The 22399-nt window shown below is 35.0% G+C and overlaps 1 protein-coding gene and 2 long non-coding RNA genes across 4 annotated transcripts in view; 2 read left to right on the top strand and 1 right to left on the bottom strand.

Moving 5' to 3' along the window:
* Positions 1 to 4556: 4556 nt before the first annotated feature.
* Positions 4557 to 5301, top strand: LOC108366500 (uncharacterized). Its single transcript, XR_001848093.1, has 3 exons — positions 4557 to 4629; positions 4679 to 4927; positions 5182 to 5301. It is a non-coding gene; the product is annotated as an uncharacterized LOC108366500 (long non-coding RNA).
* Positions 4560 to 4939, bottom strand: LOC108366499 (uncharacterized). The gene is made up of 3 exons (XR_001848092.1): positions 4854 to 4939; positions 4762 to 4798; positions 4560 to 4651 (listed from the first exon to the last, which is right to left on the bottom strand). It is a non-coding gene; the product is annotated as an uncharacterized LOC108366499 (long non-coding RNA).
* Positions 5302 to 8925: 3624 nt separating the features above from the next.
* stc (nuclear transcription factor, X-box binding stc) overlaps positions 8926 to 22399 on the top strand; it is a 49842-nt gene continuing 36368 nt past the window's right edge. Inside the window, exons 1-3 of one of the 2 annotated variants that reach the window (XM_017620918.1) lie at positions 8926 to 9022; positions 9151 to 10149; positions 10689 to 11789. In XM_017620918.1, coding sequence (XP_017476407.1) covers positions 9640 to 10149; positions 10689 to 11789 — 1611 coding nt within the window. In that variant the 5' untranslated portion in view covers positions 8926 to 9022; positions 9151 to 9639. Of the gene's footprint in view, positions 9023 to 9150; positions 10150 to 10688; positions 11790 to 22399 lie in introns of those variants that run through there. The other variant, XM_017620919.1, reaches the window with a different exon arrangement.

The raw sequence follows: 22399 nt of genomic DNA, 5'->3' as shown, positions 1-22399 counted from the left end.
CCTTTTGAAGACGGAATTTTTTTCCCATCGTTCCCAAAACATTTAAGTACCTCCGTACTTAGATCTTTAAAAAAAATTCCGTCTTCAAAAGGCCTACATTGCTTAGCCAAAGCCATGGCTACTACGAATGATGCTTTTAAATGAGATATCCTTTCATTATTTTTAGCTGATTCGACGGATGTCGTAGGTCCGCTTTCGTCATTTTGATAATATGAAAGCATTTTCAGCTCATCGAGAAGTTGCTCGCGGTCATCACCTTCATATTTTTCATATTCCGGATGGAATGACAAATAATGTCGCCTTATATTAAAAGTACGATTCCAAGTAGTCGTATTACCACACAACAAGCATTGGGCATTATTAGCTTTTTTTAAAACCAAAAACTGTAATTGGCACTCATACTCAGACATTTTGGGCATTGTTACATATATAGGTGGCAGCCACGCGCTAAAATTACGAATAAAAATATTCAACGGCGAAGCATAGTGTTACTCTCATGAAATCTGAAAGCAGACTGAATTGAAATTCGCTGCGTCGTTTCTGTATACGTATAAGCGCTGCGACGCAGACGCTACTCGCGAGTAGGGTTTTGCCCAGCATTGGTTTAAAACCACGCAGAAATATAAACGCACAAATATTAAAATTGTTATTTGGTTTTTTCGTATGCTCACAATCAACAATTACACCAAGATGACGTCACGCACACAGCTGATTCTGTCAAAATCACAAAGAGCGGATTAGCGGTACCGCGATTGGCGCAATCTGTATTTCTCTCAATCGTGAGTGAAATGGTTAAGTGCTGTCATTTTTATATGCCGAAACTACGCTAAATCAAGTGGGTTATCGGGATAACCAACTCAACAGCCATAACTACGTGGTTAGCTCCAGTGGGGATATGGTATAAAAGGCTGTTTAATTATATGAAAATAAATAGGGGTCTTCATCAAAAGTGATAAAATGTTGATAAACTTGATAAAATTATGAATTTATCATTTTGATAAATGAACTGTCAAACTTTGTATGGAAATCTATTTAACCAAAATTTATCACTTTATCAAACTATTTTGGTGGATAAATGCATAAATTTCAGCAAAATTCAACCAGGTTACCAGATGGTAGCTTTTGCTACGAATACATAAAAAGCAAACGAACATAATGGATGAGGTAAGAATAAAAACGTAACTAGCCATATAAGTTAAATAATAAACAATTATGTATGTAAATATTTACCAAGGTGCGTTCATGAAAGAATGAGGATAAACTGATAAATTTAAGCAATTTATCCCTTTATCACTTTAAATGAAGACCCCTTATATGAAAGAGTTGAACAAAAGAGCTGAATAAACTAAAATGAAATGGTAAAAGAAGTATCACTTTTATCGAACTAGAATTTTTTGGTGGATATCTCATTTGTTGGAAAACTTATTCCTACACGATTCTCCCATTTACTGCGAATTGTCAAAGGTTCGAAGAATCGTCAATCGCAAAAAGTTTGTTGTGGAATTACTCGCCTGAAAAGCCTGAACGACATCGAAAGCCTGTACGACTTCAAAAGCCGCAACTCCTGAAAAACCTGCTATCGAGCGTCAGCTTTAGATCAAGAAAAATCCTCATGAAACACAACTTTGTGAGATATCTTAAAAATTCACCCGAAAATTTGTATTCCGCCCATAGTAAGTCAGGGTTTACACCGGTCAATACTGTAATGACTATAGCAATTCATGCACACTTTTTCACTAATTCATGCATACTTTCCAATTGTCTCAACTACTGTCTTGACAGACAGTAAATCAGACAATGATTTCACCTATGCAGACAATAATTTTGACGTCTTGCGCAAGAAAGAAGCGAAATTCATAGCAACATAACTAAAATAACATCCGTGCAGTAAAATTTAGAGACAGTCTGACAAAGCGCTAGTTCCGAACTACATATATCAAAACTATCTCTGAACTAGTACAAAACGGATGCAGAGCGGGACAGTTGAAACTTGCGTTGTAAATGTGCAAATGCTCACTACTCGTACAATATGAAAGTAGCTCAGCGAGAAGACTTCCGACTCATCGCGAGCATCGTTGGTCGCGAGTTCAAATCAGCGATCGAACTTCTACCACATTGTGGTAGATCTGCCACTTTTGTGAGCATCTACCACTCAAGGTCTGAAATCTACCACATGTTCGCGTTTTTGCGTAGTTTTATTTTTGCTTGACATAATTTTCTTAATTTTAAGAGCAAAAATTGTCTAATACTAAACACTATAGGGTAACAAAAATGATATAATACAAGATTCCGCATTCCCGGCGAGGATAAAATCTCTCAAGTAAAAGTAAACAAAGCAAACAAATAGTAAATTTTACCAGTAATAAATATATCGACAGAAATCGTGGTTTTATCGTGTTAAATTGCAAAATATATGATTTATAAAAAGAACTAATAGCGAAAATGTTAAAAAACAGCGTTTTTTGTGAAAGTATTAGAAAAAATAAGTGCATCTAAAGTTTCTGAGGCGTTGTTTACTTTTACTTGAGAATTGTCAAAATCGGCAAACCCCAATTAGCTGTTTCTGGAACGTCCCACATTTGTTCGCTACTTCGTGATGTGATAAAAAGAAAAGCTGGAAGCACTCCGCAAGGTTGCAGAAATTTCTTAGAATATTTTCGAATAATACCTTGATATGGAAGGAACTGCTTTACACTGTCAAGGAAAAAAATTGCCAAAATTCAACGCAATTTTTAGCAACTTCAATCTTGCACTTTATTATACTAAATTGGAATTTTTTTTAGAGTCTAATTAAAAAGTTTGCAATTTAGGTGAAACCTTGCCGAATTTTTTTAATTTTTGTACAAAGTTTGATCCAAACCTAGGGATCTAGCAGATTTTTTTCAAATCTACCACATTTTTTTCCAGATTCTACCACAAAGAATTTTTGAGTCCGATCACTGGTTCAAATCGCGGTGAAGGCAGTTGTGAGGTTTCAAATTTAATGAATTTAAATTGTTGCGTGCATCTTACAATAATTTTCTTTGTTTTTTAATAAATTATGTGCAAAAATGGAATCTATAACAGAAAAGAAAATACGAAAAAATATCCAAAAATCGAATCGTATAAACGCGGACTTAATTTTTTATTTGCAAATAAGTATTGATTAGTGTTACTATTTGCAATAAGCGCAAGACGCCGCCATTCTTAGGATTATTTTCTATTTCGATGGTCATCTTATTGCCGTTTTATAATCAGGACATATTAAAAAAGAATTTTCTACCATCGAATAAACAGCCCTGCTACCCAAAAGTGGTGAACAATCTGGTGAAACCGCGGGTTTCATTCACTTCAAAACTGGTGAATTTTGTATGGGCGGTGTGCAGATTTTCATCAGTTTCCCTCTGTACGTGTGTGCCTTGCATCACTGTCGCACTCATTCATATACTTCGTAAGAAAAACATATAGCTGCACTCGTCTAGCATTGCCCACATCAGCTGGCGCAGGGTTGCATTCTCTTCACAGCGAATTCAAAATAACCTTCAAAACTTTAAATAAAAAATCTTATTTTTTTTTTTATTTTTTTTTTGCAAAATTAATTTTTCAAAATGCATCGTTAACCTAATATACATAGTTAGTAATCAATATTATGAATGAAAATTACAATTAACATTAATAATAAAGATATTTTTACATACATATGTGGCTGCTTAATTGCTTATTATTACTACTACTCCTTTGCATATAACTGTTTTCAAAAATTGCAAATTTTCTATAAAAAAGTTAAGCGATTTTAACAGTATTATAATCAAAAGAAAGGTAATCGATTTACCTTTCTTTTAATATATATTGACAGTTGCAAATCATTTGTACTGGTTCACAAAAATTCAGTTTTGTTAGAACTTTGCAAAATGTGACAACTTTGTCACTTCTTACATATACGCTTCATTTCTTTATTCATTCTGAACGTTTGGAATAAACTTTTTTGTTTACTTATTCTTTAGAACGCTCCTGATGATATGTTGACGTATATTTCAAACGCATTCTGTTTATTCCAGCAGTGAAATGGGATTATCCGGAATGTATAAAGAAACGCAGCCATAATGTTTTCCAAAGTTGCAAAATTTCTATAAAATAGTTAACCGATTTTAACAATATTATAATCCAAAGAAAGGAAATCGATTTACCTTTCTTTTAATATATATTAACAGTTGCAAGTCATTTGTAATGGTGCACAAAAATTCAGTTTCCTTACAACTTTGCAAAATTTTACCACTTTTTCACTGCTTATATAGCAGTTTACAAAAGTTGCAAAGTTTTTATGAAAACGTAAAGCGATTTTAACGGTGTTATAATCAAAAGAAAGGTAATCGGTTTACCTTTCTTTTGATATATATTAAGAGTTGCAAATTATTTATGGTGGTTCAGAAAAATTAAGTTTTCTTACAACTTTGCAAAAATTTGCCAAGTTGGACCTACACTTTGAAGGTGCTCCTGGCGTTGAAAGTGCTGAGGGCGGAAGGTACCCATGGTGCTCCTGGCGATGAAGGAGCTGAGGGTAGAAGGTACTGGTGGTGCTCCTGGCGATGAAGAAGCTGAGGGCAGAAGGTTCTAATGGTGCTCCTGGCGATGAAGATGCAAGCGTTGAAGGTACTGATGGTGAATCCCAAGTCTGTAAACAAACAAAAATAGNTTGAAGGTGCTGATGGTGAATCCCAAAACTGTAAACAAACAAAAATATCAATTCAATTTTATAAACATATAAAAAGTCTCAATACATACCTTAAGAATGTGACTAAAGTCGCTGGTGTTTTGCAGTCTAAAAGAAGAAATTACATTATAATTAAATAAAATTGTTAAATACGTATCCTTACCTTCAAAATTTCCGCAAAGTGACATTTCTTCACAGTATGTATACTGTCATGAAAACTCCGATTTTTCTAACTTGGTCACGCATAGATTTCTTATTAGAGTACGAATTCTTATAGGATATTGTGGCGAATACTGCGGCAACACAAAGCGAACAACGAGAAATAGGCAGAATGTTCGAGGAATGACGTAGAATGTTCCACAAACAGAAACGTCAAGTTGGATGAACACTGCGAACAGCGAGAAAAAGAGAATGAGCGATAAACTTCAGAACGTTCTAGAGTNACATTTTTTTGACAGTTCGAACAAAAAATTTGTAAGTGTGTGGGTGAGATGACTAAAAAGTTGTGAATGTGTTTGTAAATCGTTTGAATTTTAAGGGAAAGTGGTGAGCCGTGGCTAGCAGGGAGTAAGTTAGGTATTTGCAAATAGTTTTCAATATAAACTTAAGCTGAAATTAGTCAAGAACGTAAACCTACCGGTACGTAAACCCGAGTCAGCTGACACGATCTGTCTACCAAAGCGCCATGCAAATGAAAACTCAACACCGCAGAATTTTTCTGTAGTTGTAGCCCGTAGCGCAGAAATCTGCGGAATTTAGATTTTTCCGTGTCAGCTGATTTCTCCTTCTTTAGATGGTTGCCACTTCGTCAGTTTTACAGATGGTAAAAAAGATATAAGTTCCTATTCAAAATATGTTTCAAATATTTGAAATTTACTATTGAATAAGGTTTTTGTTGAAAACTAAGTAGTGTATATTTAGCTAAAATCTATTATAGCACGAAAAATTGTAGGTGAAAGGGTAAGTTTATGAAAAGATATTGATGAGTGGCAACAGTGTAGTAAGCAACACTGAGGGCTCCAGTAATCGACAAAATTCTGCGTATACAGACTGCGTTTAAGTATACGCTCTGCGTTCACGACTAATTTCAGCTTTAGTATTTGTCTCTTCTCTATTATTTTTTAATTTTAGCTTAAATAACTCGCGCGAAATGCGTATTATAATACAGCGTTCACGCCTGACATTTTACTCAAAATGGATTGTCATAGCTATTGTTAGGACGCCTACGCCACGGAGACAATTATTAGCGCTTTGGCAACTAATATGTATTTCTTTATTGTCTTGACAGCATTGTCTAATGTAAACGCGCCGAAGATACATGGAAACCAAACGTGAAAAGTGAACTGGTTCGGGAAAAATTAAACTCATAGGGCTGATTATTTTTATATTTGAACACATGATTATTTGAACATACTTTTAGAACATTTTTACCGATTCTTTTCGAAAAAACGATAATTTTTGCACACAATCAGCCTTATCATGAGTTTCATTTTCCCCGAAACGGTTCACTTTTCACTTTTGGTTTCCATGGTTTTACTATGGGCGGATGACAAATTTTCGGGTGAACTTTTTTTCGTTCGAAATTCAGGATAAAGCTGAAATTAGTCAAGAACGTAAACCTACCGGTACGTAAACCCGAGTCAGCTGACACGATCTGTCTTACCAAAGCGCCATGTAAATGAAAACTCAACACCGCAGAATTTTTCTGTAGTTGTAGCCCGTAGCGCAGAAATCTGCGGAATTTAGATTTTTCCGTGTCAGCTGATTTCTCCTTCTTTAGATGGTTGCCACTTCGTCAGTTTTACAGATGGTAAAAAAGTTATAATTTCCTATTCAAAATATGTTTAAACTATTTGAAATTTACTATTGAATAAGGTTTTTGTCGAAAACTAAGTAGTTTATATTTAGCTACAAACTATTATAGCACGAAAAATTGTAGTTGAAAGGGTAAGTATATGAAAAGGCCTTGATGAGTGGCAACAGTGTAGTAAGCAACACTGAGGGCTCTAGTAATCGACAAAATTATGCGTATACAGACTGCGTTTAAGTATACGTTCTGCGTTCTCGACTAATTTCAGCTAAAAGCAGAATATGTTTGTTCCACACGAGCTTGCCAGTACCCGCGGGTGCCAAAACAGCCCAGAAACCGTTCCTCACGCAAGAAAAATGGGTAAAGAGAGCGAATACGTTCCACTTTTGGATCATAAATGTCTTCTTCTTTGTGCACGAAACAGCCCAGACTGTTTTCATGAGTTTCATTTCCCCGAACCGGTTCACTTTTCACTTTTGGTTTCCATGGTTTACTATGGGCGGATGCAAGGCGAATTGTATAAATTCGCCTTGGGCGGATGACAAATTTTCGGGTGAATTTTTTTCAGGCGAAACTCAGGATAATGCAGCGTTTTTGCTGCANGTCTTACCAAAGCGCCATGTAAATGAAAACTCAACATCGCAGAATTTTTCTGTAGTTGTAGCCCGTAGCGCAGAAATCTGCGGAATTTAGATTTTTCAGTGTCAGCTGATTTCTCCTTCTTTAGATGGTTGCCACTTCGTCAGTTTTACAGATGGTAAAAAAGTTATAATTTCCTATNCAGGGTTGCTTTTAGCATTTAGACTCTTAATGCAAAAATGGAGTTGCATTTAGTTGCATTTAGGTGAGGAATTTTGTATGGATAAATGTACATTTAGAGTAGCATTTAGAGCTAAATGCGCTAAATGTGCTTTTACGCGTAAGCAAAAACAGCCCATAAAAGGCAGAGTATATACAGTAATAAACCTTTTCGCAGTTTTTCACCAATTGGGCCCCGAGGAGTACTTTCGGGTTGTGTGCAACGTTTTCGTTTAGCGCTCACGGCAATACTTACTGTGGGGAATTTCGGCTCGTGATTAGAAAAAGTTCTTTTCGAGGATAAAATATATATAATTGTGTTATTTATGAACAGAATGTAGTTTAAATATAATATCAATGCTAAATTGACAGTAATATCAATAGTAAAGTACATAATTATTGCTTGTCTTTCTTTAAACTGAAAACTCAAATCGTAATTATAGCCCTGAATGGGGTTTTCATAAATGANTAATTGTGTTATTTATGAACAGAATGTAGTTTAAATATAATATCAATGCTAAATTGACAGTAATATCAATAGTAAAGTACATAATTATTGCTTGTCTTTCTTTAAACTGAAAACTCAAATCGTAATTATAGCCCTGAATGGGGTTTTCATAAATGAAAGTTTAAAATCAATAAAATATCCATTGTAAGAATATATTTTTATGAAAAACGTGAATTTTGTGAATTTATCAAGGAAAATTCTCAATTTCCGAATATATTAAATATTTATTCCACAGAAAAAAGGTTTGTATAGTTATAAAGACTCCAAAGCCTGCCAGAGCATCCGCCCAGAGAGCTCATTAAGCACACCCAAGTTTGAGCGACCATTACCTCAAAAATATTCAATATCAAAGTATAGAATGTCACAAATATGAATTATACATACATACAATAGTAATTGGCATGAATGGCTACCGTATAAACTCAGGACACGCATTTGCTTGGAGACTCCGAAGCTTAAGGTGGTCATAAGTCGAAAAAACCCTTCGATTTCGCTCACCGTGCGTGCTTTCCTACCCCGCTGACTTCGCTACACTTCTTGCCGACAAGCTCGACACGTGTGACTTTCCACCCAGGGTGAAAAGTCATCGTGTAAATTGGCTCTAACTTATTTTTACGGTCTAATTAACGGAGCAGCCCGGAACGCGTAGGGAACGACATGAACCAAAAATACAAGATCACGTAAGAACGCGACGTTGTATTTGTAACTGGTTTTGAGAAAAAAGTTTGCGAAAGCGGGTTCGTCAGCTGAGCGTTTGTTTACATAACAAGCACCACTATTTTACACTTTTATTCAAGTAAAGAAGAGTTAATTCAACATGACAACACATTTTAAAGCATTTTGTTGCATCATTTTACCTAAATTGTGCGTTTAAAGTGGATGACAATAATTTTGGCTAATTTTGGTTTTCGTTGTTTTCTTTACTTTGTTTACTTTTCGCTCGTTTTCCAGTGAAACAAGATGGCGTAGAACCCGCTAAAAAAATCGACTTTTTTCATTCTCTTGTTCTTACGTGATCTTGAGTCTTTCGTTCATGGGGGAACGAAGCTAATTTTATATTTAACTAAATACAACTCTGCTTTTGGCTTCTGCCTTGTGCACTTTTTCGTAGTCTGGCATTTTCGAAGTTAGTGTTCGAATTTCATTGCGAAACTTCCATTTGCCCAATTTGTGAAATTGTCAGCAGAAGAATATCAGATTTTCAATAATTAAGAGCGTTAGTTTCACAGTTTATCTTTATTTAAATATTGAACTTATCGGCTATAAAACACATTGACGTTTATAAATCTTTCAGTGTGAGTTAAAGCTAATAGTTTGGTTGTCTTTTTGGTCTCCCATTTGCAGACGGCAACCAAGTTCTCGCGTGCGTGACACGACGTGGATTTTTTAGTTCCTTGGTTTTGGGGAATAATTTCGCCAGTGAGGGCAGAATTTAATTAAAATAGTACCTGATACTGAGCACGAAAACGGCATTTGTGGCCAATTTTGGCCGGAGGAATAACAGGAAAAGCCGCGTGCATCAGGCTTACGGTTCCAAAGGTAGTCATTGGTAGCGGGTTGGGCGAAGATAAGTAAGCCTGTACTAGTTACATGTAGTAGCGTAGGCAACGAAACTACGCAAGAGAGGAATTAAAAGCAGCCGTGAAAGTGACGAAGCAATAGAAACTTGACAAGACAAGTAGTGGAGGGAGTACAACTTGAGTATCAGCGTCCGCAGCAACAGCGAGCACTACAACAACAATTAGTGAAAACGTCTTGTGGTTCGCAACAACAACGTTTGCAGCGACGCATTGAGCGGCAGACTAACGTGGTTTGGTGATTTTCGATTTGGAAATGTCGGCAAATCCGCTATCGAGTCTATCACAAATTTGGCAAGGAGCATTTGGTAGTTCGTTAGGTACAGCAATAGCAGATGATACAAATCGACAGCAGCAACTACAAACTAAATTTCAAAACAGCGAGTTTCCGCGCAACCCACCAACAACTTTTAATATGAATACAAGCAATAATAACATTGCTTCTGTTGGTGACGCCGCGGGCGCCAGAAACAGCAATAATTATGTTAATTTCAATCAATTCATAATGCAGCATAATTTATTGGGTAACAATAATGGTTTTGGTCTTAACGGAGGAGTTACTGACATGCTAGGAAATGGAAATGAACATGGTGCAGTTGGTGGCTCAAATTCTGCTAATACAAATGCATCTTGCACACAAATCAGTGTAAACGAAGGTGGTGTCAATAATGATTATTTAAATTTCGGCGATGTCATGACCAATAAAATTCAAAATGGGTCAGGAGGAGATGCTGCACTTGGGGAAAGTACAATGCAGTCTACCAATGTAAGTGAAGTAAGGTAGAAACGATAAGTTATTTTGCATAGTTTATGAATGAGTTTTGAATAAAATATTGAACCGCATGAATTAAAAATAAGAAATTGCTTTTTCTTAAATTTAAAACCTTTTATTCGATTTGTTCACATAAACTTAAGTAAAGGCATGACATTTTAAGAAAATGCATTTTCTTAGTTTTTTATCATACGGCCCATTGTGTCTGTGCACATTAAAAACTCATCGGTTTGGAAATTGTTAGCAGGTGTGAATTTATTCAAAATAATGTTATAAAGCTGGTTTACCTTCTTTCAAATGTACATATTTGAAATACACCATTCACTAGTACCTAACGTAATAAATATTAAAACTTTCTCAGTAGAATGACTAATCGTTCGCCTTCGTTAATATTTATATCAGCGAATCGTTATCTGCGTTGCATTTGAACTTAATATATACCACTTAATGTGCTTAGAATTTTCTCAATAAAATTTCGGTTTTTTTTTATATTATGCCACAATTTCCTATAATAAAATCACTTCTTGTTTCAGCTTTTCTCCAATAGCCTCTTTTCGCCATATGGCAACGACAGCAGCCTTTACTCCAACAATGGCCTTAGCGGTGGTGGCTACCACTCGTATAATAGCGCAAATACAAATTTTAATTACTTTGACAATATTTACACGCCTTTCGGCAACAGTGGCGGCTATTATATGAACCCCTTTGCCACTGGCTTTGATTTTAATGCTTCAAATTTGCAAGCCTCAGCACCAGAATTCGTACCACGCTTCAATAATCTCAGTTTAAACGAGGGAAATTTAGAAAATAGCAAAACACAGAGTCAACAAGAAGTTAATGAAACTGTTAGCAACGTCGCAAAACCAGACACAAAGAATTTTGAAATCCGGGCGATCAACGATTTGCCTCAAGAAAATCAAGGCGCAGTGTTACTTGAGAATGATAATAAAATATTGAATGGTCTCGGCAGCAGTACCATCGCCGCTGTTGCTGGTGATAGTGGTGGTGGGGATAACGTTCCGTTGACCGCAATTGAAGATAATGCAACAAAGAATGTAGCAAAAATTGACTTGAGTGCCAATTTCTCAATACCGGTACAGCAGCAACCACAAAAATTGGGCACAAAAGCAGGGTATGCTGAAATGCCCGACAACAAGCGCCAAAGTAATGACACACACATAATGGCCAACACTAACTTGTTTAATCCAAATTCAACTGGTTCTTCATCCTGTTCTGCCGGTGGTGTTGGGTCGCGTTATACCGGGACCACAAACAAGCAACAGGCCTCCAACGGCAATGGTTCGCGTGGTTCATCATCGAATGGTTATTCCCGAAGCGGTCATGACTACACCGGTTCATCTCACAACTACGAACGTAATGGAGGCGGTGGCAATAAGCACAACAATGATAGCCTGGATAAATCGGAAAAACCTTCAGCACGTGCTGAACGTGAACGTGAACGCGATCGAGATGCCCGTCGCTACCAAAATGGGCGACGTTCTGTTGACTATCATCGTAGCAACAAGCGTCGTGATGATTGGAATCGTAATCGGGACCGTATAAATGGTTTTCGCGTAGAAGAGAAATACTCAATCGATAATGGCAAGGACAGTCCGTTACCTTCGCCGGAAAAGGTAAGAATGTAGATCTTTACCAATAAAAAAATTTTATTAAAAAAGTTTCGAAATAAATATTTCGTTAGTCGGGCTTAAATGTCAATGTAATCTGGGAATAATCGACAAAAAGAAAAATGTTTGAAAACTCCACCCGAGCTTTAATTTTTGAAGTCAGGCCAGAAATATTTAGGGCTGGTTTCAACTTAACTTAGTTAAGCCAATTTTCTTGACTTAGTCAAGAATAAGCTGTTTAAAACGTAGGCTAATTTTTGATTTAAGTCCAAAAGGTGGCTAAACTAAGTTAAGTTGAGTTGGAGAAATCAGCCCTTAGTCTTTAATAGTGGGATGGATATTTCGTTAGAAGTACTTTATTGTTTATGTTTTTGCTATTATCTTATCCACAAACCCACAAGCAAACCAATTACAGGTTAAACATCGTTGTCGACTCCCTGTTATATGTCATGAAAACGCGGCCCTAAATGTTTGCTAATTAAAGAGATTGCTTCAGAGTTTCAGACAGCGCCAAAAAGAATTAAATGTGGCACATAATTGGGCTAAGATTTCTCTGTATTTGCTAAATTTGTTGTGCATTTTTAAAGCGCCTAAAATTAAATTTTTGCAGCATGTTTAGGCGCAAATTTATTGACAAACAGTCAAGCTTGACAATTTGTCAAGTGCACTGAATTTAGAGGTAGGGCTGATTATTATCATTATATTTATTAGTATTCACAATGCTTCATTATTTTTCTTCCTTACTCCTAATGAATTCTACACATTTTTGCTTAAATGCTATATATCAAGCCTCTTTTTTTGTTTCCATTGGTAATGGATTATACAATTTCTGCAATTCACTGAATTTCCACTCCTGCCAATTTGAACTCAAAGCGAGTTTGATTGAAATTCACTCGGGAAGTGAATTGCAGAACCTGCCTGTATATAAAACATTGATTTTTTTTACTTTAGTGCTTTGTTTATAACTACAGTCGTGTCTCTATATAGCGAATGCCCGATATAGTGAACACCGAAATATTTACACAGAGTACTCTAAATAGTGAACAATCGAAAGCCTCTAAATAGTGAACAAAATTTTAAAAGCAACGTCAAGCATAAATTGACAAAAAAAATACCAAATTTAAACGGAAATGAAAGCGGTTATTCCCTTAAATTTATCACTTTATGTTTATTACTAGAAAAGCTGCTACTATTTGATGCTAACGTTAATTTGGTGCTTGTCGAGTTCCAACCGCTTGTGAGTGAATGTGCGCCGTTTTATGTGTTTTTTTTATTTTTTGTGTGCTAATAAATTTAGCATTTAATAATTTTTAAGTGTTATCATGTCTGCGAGGAAATTCCTTTCGTTTAAGCAAAAATCTGAAATTGTTGAAAAAATCGGAAATTTATGGTGTAACTGCAGATATTTTCAGAGAATGGTTTCACCATTGCTTCGTCCCTCACCTACATGAGTAATACATTTAAAATTCCTAACAGTTTTACCGAGTATTTTTTCGTTTTTAATAGTTATTAGGTTCAAAATTATTTGCTAAGCTATCCTATTGCTTGATAACGCCCCTAGCCATCCGCCAGAAGATGAACTTAAAACTGCTGATGGCTCAATATTCGTGGTTTATATGCCTCCAAATTTATCGCCTTTTATTCAGCCTATGGATCAAAATGTGATTCGCTTAACTAAGCTGCACTACAAAAAACATCTGCTGTTATTAGCTGTAGGAAAAGATGACATCACACAATTTTTAAAAACTATAACTTTTAAAGATGCTGTATCATTTTCAATGCTCGGAAATCCTATAAAAGCCACTGAAGTTATTAAAAACTGACTATGCTGGCATAATAGTGTTGAGAACTCTACGTGAAAAAGCGGTCCAAAAGTCAATTTCCTCATGCATGAAGCAAACATCTATTCGCGAATTCTTTCAATAAACATTCATATGTCCATTTATATTTTCCTAAGTATACATTTATTCCAAAGATCTGTTGCACTTACATACACAAACATGAATTTTGAGCAAATAAAATAAGTTATGGAACAAAATAAGTCAACCTTAATATAGTGAACAACCTGGATGCTGTGAACAGGCCATGCAAAAATTAGTTCACTATATCCAGACACGACTGTAATTTTAAAATCACACTGGAGGAAAAAAAACTTAACTGAGAAAACGTTATTTTCGTATCTAAACACCNAAAGATCTGTTGCACTTACATACACAAACATGAATTTTGAGCAAATAAAATAAGTTATGGAACAAAATAAGTCAACCTTAATATAGTGAACAACCTGGATGCTGTGAACAGGCCATGCAAAAATTAGTTCACTATATCCAGACACGACTGTAATTTTAAAATCACACTGGAGGAAAAAAAACTTAACTGAGAAAACGTTATTTTCGTATCTAAACACCTATATATTAGGGCTGTGCGATTATTCGATTACTCGAGCAAGTTGGTTAATCAATTATTCGGTTAATCAATTACTCGAGTAATCAAGATTTTGATTACTCAAAACAATGATTAATCGAGTTACTTGGAATATGATTACTCAAAAAAATACATTTGCTCGTTAAAAGAGTTTACTTTGGAAAATGCTTATTTTCTTTTTACATTCTGTATATGAAAAAATTTTTCGTTTTAATTTTTGAAAACAGAAACTTTGTTCTCAAAGTATCAAGGAACTTTAACTACTTTATACATATGTAAAGAGTTTAAATGTTGATTACTCATTTTACTCGAAATGTTGATTAATCATAAAGCAAATTACTCAAATATTTTTATTTTTGGTTAATCAAAAATCTTGATTACTCGAGTAACTGAACTTTTGAGTAATCATAATTTCCAATTAATCGGATAATTGAGTTATTTACTTTATGATTAATTAAAATTTTGAGTAATCAATTAATCGCACAGCCCTACTATGTATAATAAATAATAACACCTTTGTATATTGAGAGAGAAAACGACCCCAAGTAATTTATTTCAAATTTTATTCGCCAAAAAGATATTTACATAGAGCGTGTGTGAATCGGTAACAAAGTTCGCGGCGAGTAAATTTTTGACAACTATGAGGTGAATAAAATTTCAGTAGCTCATAAGTATGGAATCCTATGCCCTTTTTGTCTATTCTCTTTCTAACAGCGGACGTGCCTGCCAAACTGAAAAGCATGATGGCGGCAGTGTTTGACAGGCACGTTCGATGATGCGAACGGCAATGGAAGGTAAGAAATGGATATCATAATTCAAATGCAAATTAGAATAGAAATTTTGATGCATAAGATTTTCCGCGTAATATTCATCATACAAATTTATCACCTTACTTGTCCATATGTCGCTCTGGAAAGAAATATATTTTAATTTATATGTTTTCTTAAAAATAAATGCACATTTACCTATTTTGCCACAGGCATTCACGAATATGGTATTCAAAACAGAAACAATGACAACGAATATTACACACATTCTTGTATTTTACGCAAAACGATAAGTTTCACAAATATTTTAAATTCTTGCCTGGAACATACACATTTATCGTTATTATTGAAAATGCAAGACTTGGCATGCATTTTTAATTTCTTATTTAATCAATTCAAATGAATAAAAACACATTTTTCTAAAATATTTCTCAATTTACATTTTAAAGTTTTTTCTGAAACTTGAATGTAACTCTGTGCGGAGAATGCGAGAATTGAAAATCAGGTGATCTCAGCTGTTTTCAAATTAAACAAACAAAATGGCGCTTTCCATACTTGTAAGCCTATACAATGGCTTTGTTTCTTTTCTATTCTAGCAGATAATTATCAGGAAGAAGAAGAATGAGGAAATTGAAAGAATTACGCTCACAGAGAGCGAAATAACGAAAAAGTAAAGAAACGCAAAACTAGCAGAAACTAGCAAGTAATCAGCTGATCGGTGTATTTGACTATTGAAAGTATTTGGCGCGAATTTTTGTTTATCCATTTGGACAGCTGCTAGTTTCTGCTAGTAAAAATTTTACTAGCAGAAATTAGCAGGAGAGCCAAAAAAGAAGAGCGTAAGATCGAGAGAGAGCTGCTAGTTTCTGCTAGTTTTTTGGGTTAAGAAACGCTTTCCAGCAGAAATTAGTGATAATTTGTGATAATTATCAGTTGAGAAACAAAGCTAATGCTTATGAGGCTAGTGAAATTTTTGACAAATGAATAGAAAATTTTGACAATCGCAAAGATTGTTGATTTGTGTAATTTTTCGTTAAATAAAAGCTTAAATTGTTGAACTACAATCAACGATGGTAGGTGTTTTCTTATTATATTAATTTCACTTCAATTCGTAATATTTTATGCCGCATAAATTTACGGTTATCAAAAATTTACTGCAGTCAAAAAAAGATTTAATTTCACACAGCAGATTGGCAAAACTGTCTCACCATAGTAAAAATATTATTCAACAGCTTTCCCCATAGAACTTTGTTACCGATTCACACACGCCCATATATGAAAAATTTTATGAAAACAATAGAGAACGGTAGAGTAGCGGTAAACTAATTATTGCTTGACACAGAAGAGGAATTATGAAAATAATTTTTATTTTACAACTAGCAAATACCCGGCTATGCTATGCCTTAAAAGTATTTTGGTGCTGTTACTCTCTCTCAATACATACAAAACTCTTAAAGCTGGGTTATGCAAGACTTAGACTTGACTTACCTAGAAACTCAGACACGATTACTCAGCGTGTCACTTATTACCTTTTCTCTTTGTTTTAATTCTGAGCACTTGTATTTGTACACGTAAAATTGTAAACGTTTATTTTGTTTTTACACCAGCATTGATACAAAATTACCATTAAAATAAATGTATTTACGCGTATAAAATTGTGATCGTTTTTATTTAAATTTCTGTCTTTATTTGAAAGTTTGTTTTTCGATTGCCAGATGAATTATATTTATACAAAAAATCATATTTGTGTGGCAAATGTGTAGGGATTTTATTAAAAAATTAAATGACAGCATGATTCTGTCACGGCTCTTTTTTCGTATAGAAATTTAACTTATAAATACAAGTAAAGCAGTATGAGTTCCGCGAAACCGAACTTTATATACCCGGTGCAGGTATCAATATCGTCGTTTCAACTTCCCCTAAACTACATTTGCATGATAATCAGGAGGGGGTTTTCCCGCCTTCAAACTTTTTCGATAACATGCTGAATTAGAGTTAATGAAATGATTGAACCAAGTTTGGTAGGAATCTATAAAGTGGTTACCGAGATACACATTGTAGTCATAAAGTGGGCGGTGACACGCCCAATTCCTTAAAGTCTATAGCAGTCTTATTTATTGTTAAGAGATTGTTTTAACTATTAACTTGGAGTAAATTAGCGTCCTCAGTTATTGAAATATCGGAGTTTTCGGATGTCTGGAATCTACCGTTATACGGGAAGTGGGTGTAATTTTAGTCCGATTAGAATAATTTTCAATGAATTTCTTCCTTGTACTAAGATTATTAGATTATTAAGTTCACCAAGTTTGGTAGAAATTGATAAATAAGTTACAAAGATACACATTTGTGGTTATAAGGGGGCGGCACCACGCACATTATCCAAAAGTGTATAATAATCTAATTTTATGCTAATTGGTTATTGTAATTATCGATTATGACTCAATTAACTTCAGTAGTTACGGATTTATCGCAGTTTTCGTGTTTCTGTAAAAAACCGTTAAATGGGAGGTGGGCGTGGTTATTGCCGATTTCAAAGATTTTCAACAGATTTCTTAGCTAGGCCCTAGACAAGGCTCGTACCGAGTTTGGTAAAGATTGGTGAAGCGGCTACTGAGATACAGCATTTCATCATAAGTGGGCGGGGTCACGCCCATTTTCCAAAAATTTCATAATAGTACCATTTTTTACAAAAATTCGACTTCACATACTAATTTTCAACAAGTTGGATCCAATATTTACTAAAATAGCCTAGTTTTTGCACTTTTCAAAAATACCGTTATATGAAGGTGGGCATGGTTACAGTACACGGATGGACAGACAGATATGGCTCAATCGACTTCTCCATTCATTCTGAGCATTTATGTACAGCGTGGCGACGAATAACTGTTACCCCGTTTTTTTTTTTTGAGAAATAAAACGAGCCTTTATAGATTTTGCGAAAAAAGTATTTTATAGGTAATTTTCCACAGATTTTACTTTAGTTGTATTAATTAGTTATTAAATTTTAATCNTTTTTTTTTGAGAAATAAAACGAGCCTTTATAGATTTTGCGAAAAAAGTATTTTATAGGTAATTTTCCACAGATTTTACTTTAGTTGTATTAATTAGTTATTAAATTTTAATCCCTATTTACATTTGCCAGCAGTTTAAACTTTGAGAGAAAAGTTCATTTGGCGCGCAAGTCTTTTTCAGGTGTATTTTTTCTTAGGCTTTATACAAAAAAAGACAAAAAAAGAAAAAAAAAACTGTATAACTGTTGGTCGAATGAATGGCCGTCCTAGTCACCAGTTCCGAGTCTATTCGATTTTTAAGTATGAGGCCTTATCTTGGACAAAAGGGGGAGTATAAGGGACTCAAAATGGATAAAATTTGCCTATGGTTACAGAAGATATGGAATGAATTAACTGACCTGCGTGCCAAATGAACTTGTCTCAAAGTTTACACTGCTGACAAATGTAAATAAGGATTGAAATTTAAAAACTAATTAATACAACTAAAGTAAAATCTGTGGAAAATTACCAATAAAATACTTTTTTCGCAAAATCTATAAAGGATCCTTTTATTTCACAAAAAAAAAACGGGGTAACAGTTATTCGTCGCCACGCTGTACATAAATGCTGTACATAAACGTTCAAAATAGATTCAATAGATTTAATTTGCCAACTTCGAATTCGTTCCACCAAATGAGCTACATAATAAAAATATAAGTTCAGTTAATTTTTTCATATTCGAAATATTAAAAACAAGTAAGTCTAAGTTTGGGCGGAGCCGAACATTAGATACCCGGCGCAAGTATTAAATATATGTTTTTTCACCTTTCCGAAACCTTTCGCTAGATGGTAAGCCGGGGTGTATAAATTTTGAGTAAATTAGCGTCCTTAAATTTCGAAATATTGAAGTTTCAAGCATTTCTGAAATTTACCGTTATATAAAAAGCAGCCGTAATTTTAGTCCGATTTCAATAATATTCAACGTTTTGCTTTTATGTGGCAAGCACAATAACCATACCGAGTTTGGTACAAATTGGTAGAACGGGTACCGAGATACGTATATGTAATAATAAGTGGGCGGTGCCACGCCCACTTTCCAAAATTTTGTCATAAACGCATATCTTGGTAAAGAGTTGTTGCAAGCATCAATTTTGAATAAATTAGCTTTAATATTTACTGATTTATCGAAGATTTTGTATTTCTCTAAATTACCGTTATATGGGATGTGAGCGTGGTTATTGTCCAATTTTAAAAATTTTCGGCCATTTGATATGGTGTACCAAGGCCAACGACTGTGCCATGTTTGGAAGAAATTGGTGCAGCGGTTACCAAGATATACACATGTAACCATAAGTGGGCGTGGCTACGCCCATTTTCCAAAAATTATAATCTTATTTTTCGGCTAAAATTTATTGTAAATATCAATTTTGAGTGAATAATCTTCAGTAGTTACTAAAATATCGCAGTTTTCGTATTTCTGAAAATTACCGTTATATGGGAAGTGGGCGTGGTTACAGTCCCATTTCGCCCATTTTCAATACCAACCTACCTTGGATTAAGGGAAACCTACATACCAAATTTCGTTGAGATATCTCAATTTTTGGCCGCTGTGGTGTAGTGGTAAGCATTGGTAAGCAGTGCGCGCTTTCACTCATCAGCACCTGGGTTCAAACCCTGGTCAAAGCAACATCGCAAAAAATATAGAAAAAAGGTTTTTTCTTAACAGCGGTCGTCCCTCGACAGGCAATGGCAAACCTCGGAATGTATTTCTGCCATGAAGAACAGCTTCTCATAAAAATACAATCGCCGTTCCGAGTCGGCGTAAAACTGTAGGTCCCTCCGCTTTGTGTGACAACATCAAGGCGCACGCCACTAGTCGGAGGAGAAGCTCGGCGAAACACAAACATATGAGTAAGCGCCAATCTATTATTATTATTATCTCAATTTTTACTCGAGTTATCGTGTACACGGACGGATGGACAGACGGACGGACAGACAGACATGGCTTAATCGACTTCTCTATTCATTCTGAGCATTTATGTGTACATTTGTCTATATCTATCTCGATTCGTTTTGGCTGTTGCAAACAACCGTTATGTGAACAAAGTTAATATACCCTTGTGCACAAGTGCGCTCGGGTATAAAAATAGGCAATCGTGAAAACTCACCATCTCCATCGAAAACCAGAAACCAGAAATCGAGGAAAATTAACATAAAAGTGTAAAAATTGCATGGAATTAATTTACTTATTTTCATTAAAACTCTTTTAACATTTTTTGTTACTTTTTTGTTTATAGAACTTTTTATTAAACAAGTAACTTTTAAGCAAAAAAGCACAACCGACTTCAATTTAGGAGTACCGTTAATTTTTCATGATCCAATGATCGGATCTTAATCTAATTATAGAACGACCCTTAAGATACCTTCTTTCCGATAAAGGATCGAACAAACTAATTCCCGGTGTCGTAGGTAAGCCGTATTCAGTGTTGGCAATATGTTAATCTGATTAATGATTAAAACTTAACGATTAAAATGTTAATCGCGATTGACGATTAAAATTAATTAATCGTAATCAACTGAACGATTAATGATTACATTTTTGTAATCGTTAATTAATTTACACTGCTGGCAAATGTAAATAAGGATTGAAATTTAAAAACTAATTAATACAACTAAAGTAAAATCTGTGGAAAATTACCAATAAAATACTTTTTTCGCAAAATCTATAAAGGATCCTTTTATTTCACAAAAAAAAAACGGGGTAACAGTTATTCGTCGCCACGCTGTACATAAATGCTGTACATAAACGTTCAAAATAGATTCAATAGATTTAATTTGCCAACTTCGAATTCGTTCCACCAAATGAGCTACATAATAAAAATATAAGTTCAGTTAATTTTTTCATATTCGAAATATTAAAAACAAGTAAGTCTAAGTTTGGGCGGAGCCGAACATTAGATACCCGGCGCAAGTATTAAATATATGTTTTTTCACCTTTCCGAAACCTTTCGCTAGATGGTAAGCCGGGGTGTATAAATTTTGAGTAAATTAGCGTCCTTAAATTTCGAAATATTGAAGTTTCAAGCATTTCTGAAATTTACCGTTATATAAAAAGCAGCCGTAATTTTAGTCCGATTTCAATAATATTCAACGTTTTGCTTTTATGTGGCAAGCACAATAACCATACCGAGTTTGGTACAAATTGGTAGAACGGGTACCGAGATACGTATATGTAATAATAAGTGGGCGGTGCCACGCCCACTTTCCAAAATTTTGTCATAAACGCATATCTTGGTAAAGAGTTGTTGCAAGCATCAATTTTGAATAAATTAGCTTTAATATTTACTGATTTATCGAAGATTTTGTATTTCTCTAAATTACCGTTATATGGGATGTGAGCGTGGTTATTGTCCAATTTTAAAAATTTTCGGCCATTTGATATGGTGTACCAAGGCCAACGACTGTGCCATGTTTGGAAGAAATTGGTGCAGCGGTTACCAAGATATACACATGTAACCATAAGTGGGCGTGGCTACGCCCATTTTCCAAAAATTATAATCTTATTTTTCGGCTAAAATTTATTGTAAATATCAATTTTGAGTGAATAATCTTCAGTAGTTACTAAAATATCGCAGTTTTCGTATTTCTGAAAATTACCGTTATATGGGAAGTGGGCGTGGTTACAGTCCCATTTCGCCCATTTTCAATACCAACCTACCTTGGATTAAGGGAAACCTACATACCAAATTTCGTTGAGATATCTCAATTTTTGGCCGCTGTGGTGTAGTGGTAAGCATTGGTAAGCAGTGCGCGCTTTCACTCATCAGCACCTGGGTTCAAACCCTGGTCAAAGCAACATCGCAAAAAATATAGAAAAAAGGTTTTTTCTTAACAGCGGTCGTCCCTCGACAGGCAATGGCAAACCTCGGAATGTATTTCTGCCATGAAGAACAGCTTCTCATAAAAATACAATCGCCGTTCCGAGTCGGCGTAAAACTGTAGGTCCCTCCGCTTTGTGTGACAACATCAAGGCGCACGCCACAAGTCGGAGGAGAAGCTCGGCGAAACACAAACATATGAGTAAGCGCCAATCTATTATTATTATTATCTCAATTTTTACTCGAGTTATCGTGTACACGGACGGATGGACAGACGGACGGACAGACAGACATGGCTTAATCGACTTCTCTATTCATTCTGAGCATTTATGTGTACATTTGTCTATATCTATCTCGATTCGTTTTGGCTGTTGCAAACAACCGTTATGTGAACAAAGTTAATATACCCTTGTGCACAAGTGCGCTCGGGTATAAAAATAGGCAATCGTGAAAACTCACCATCTCCATCGAAAACCAGAAACCAGAAATCGAGGAAAATTAACATAAAAGTGTAAAAATTGCATGGAATTAATTTACTTATTTTCATTAAAACTCTT

Source organism: Rhagoletis zephyria, unplaced genomic scaffold, assembly GCF_001687245.7.
Source record: "Rhagoletis zephyria isolate East Lansing unplaced genomic scaffold, Rhagoletis_zephyria_1.1 Rzeph_scaffold_02289, whole genome shotgun sequence".
Lineage (NCBI taxonomy): Eukaryota > Metazoa > Arthropoda > Insecta > Diptera > Tephritidae > Rhagoletis > Rhagoletis zephyria.
Note: the sequence above shows the minus strand (reverse complement) of the source record. Positions and strands in the feature narration are given on the sequence as shown.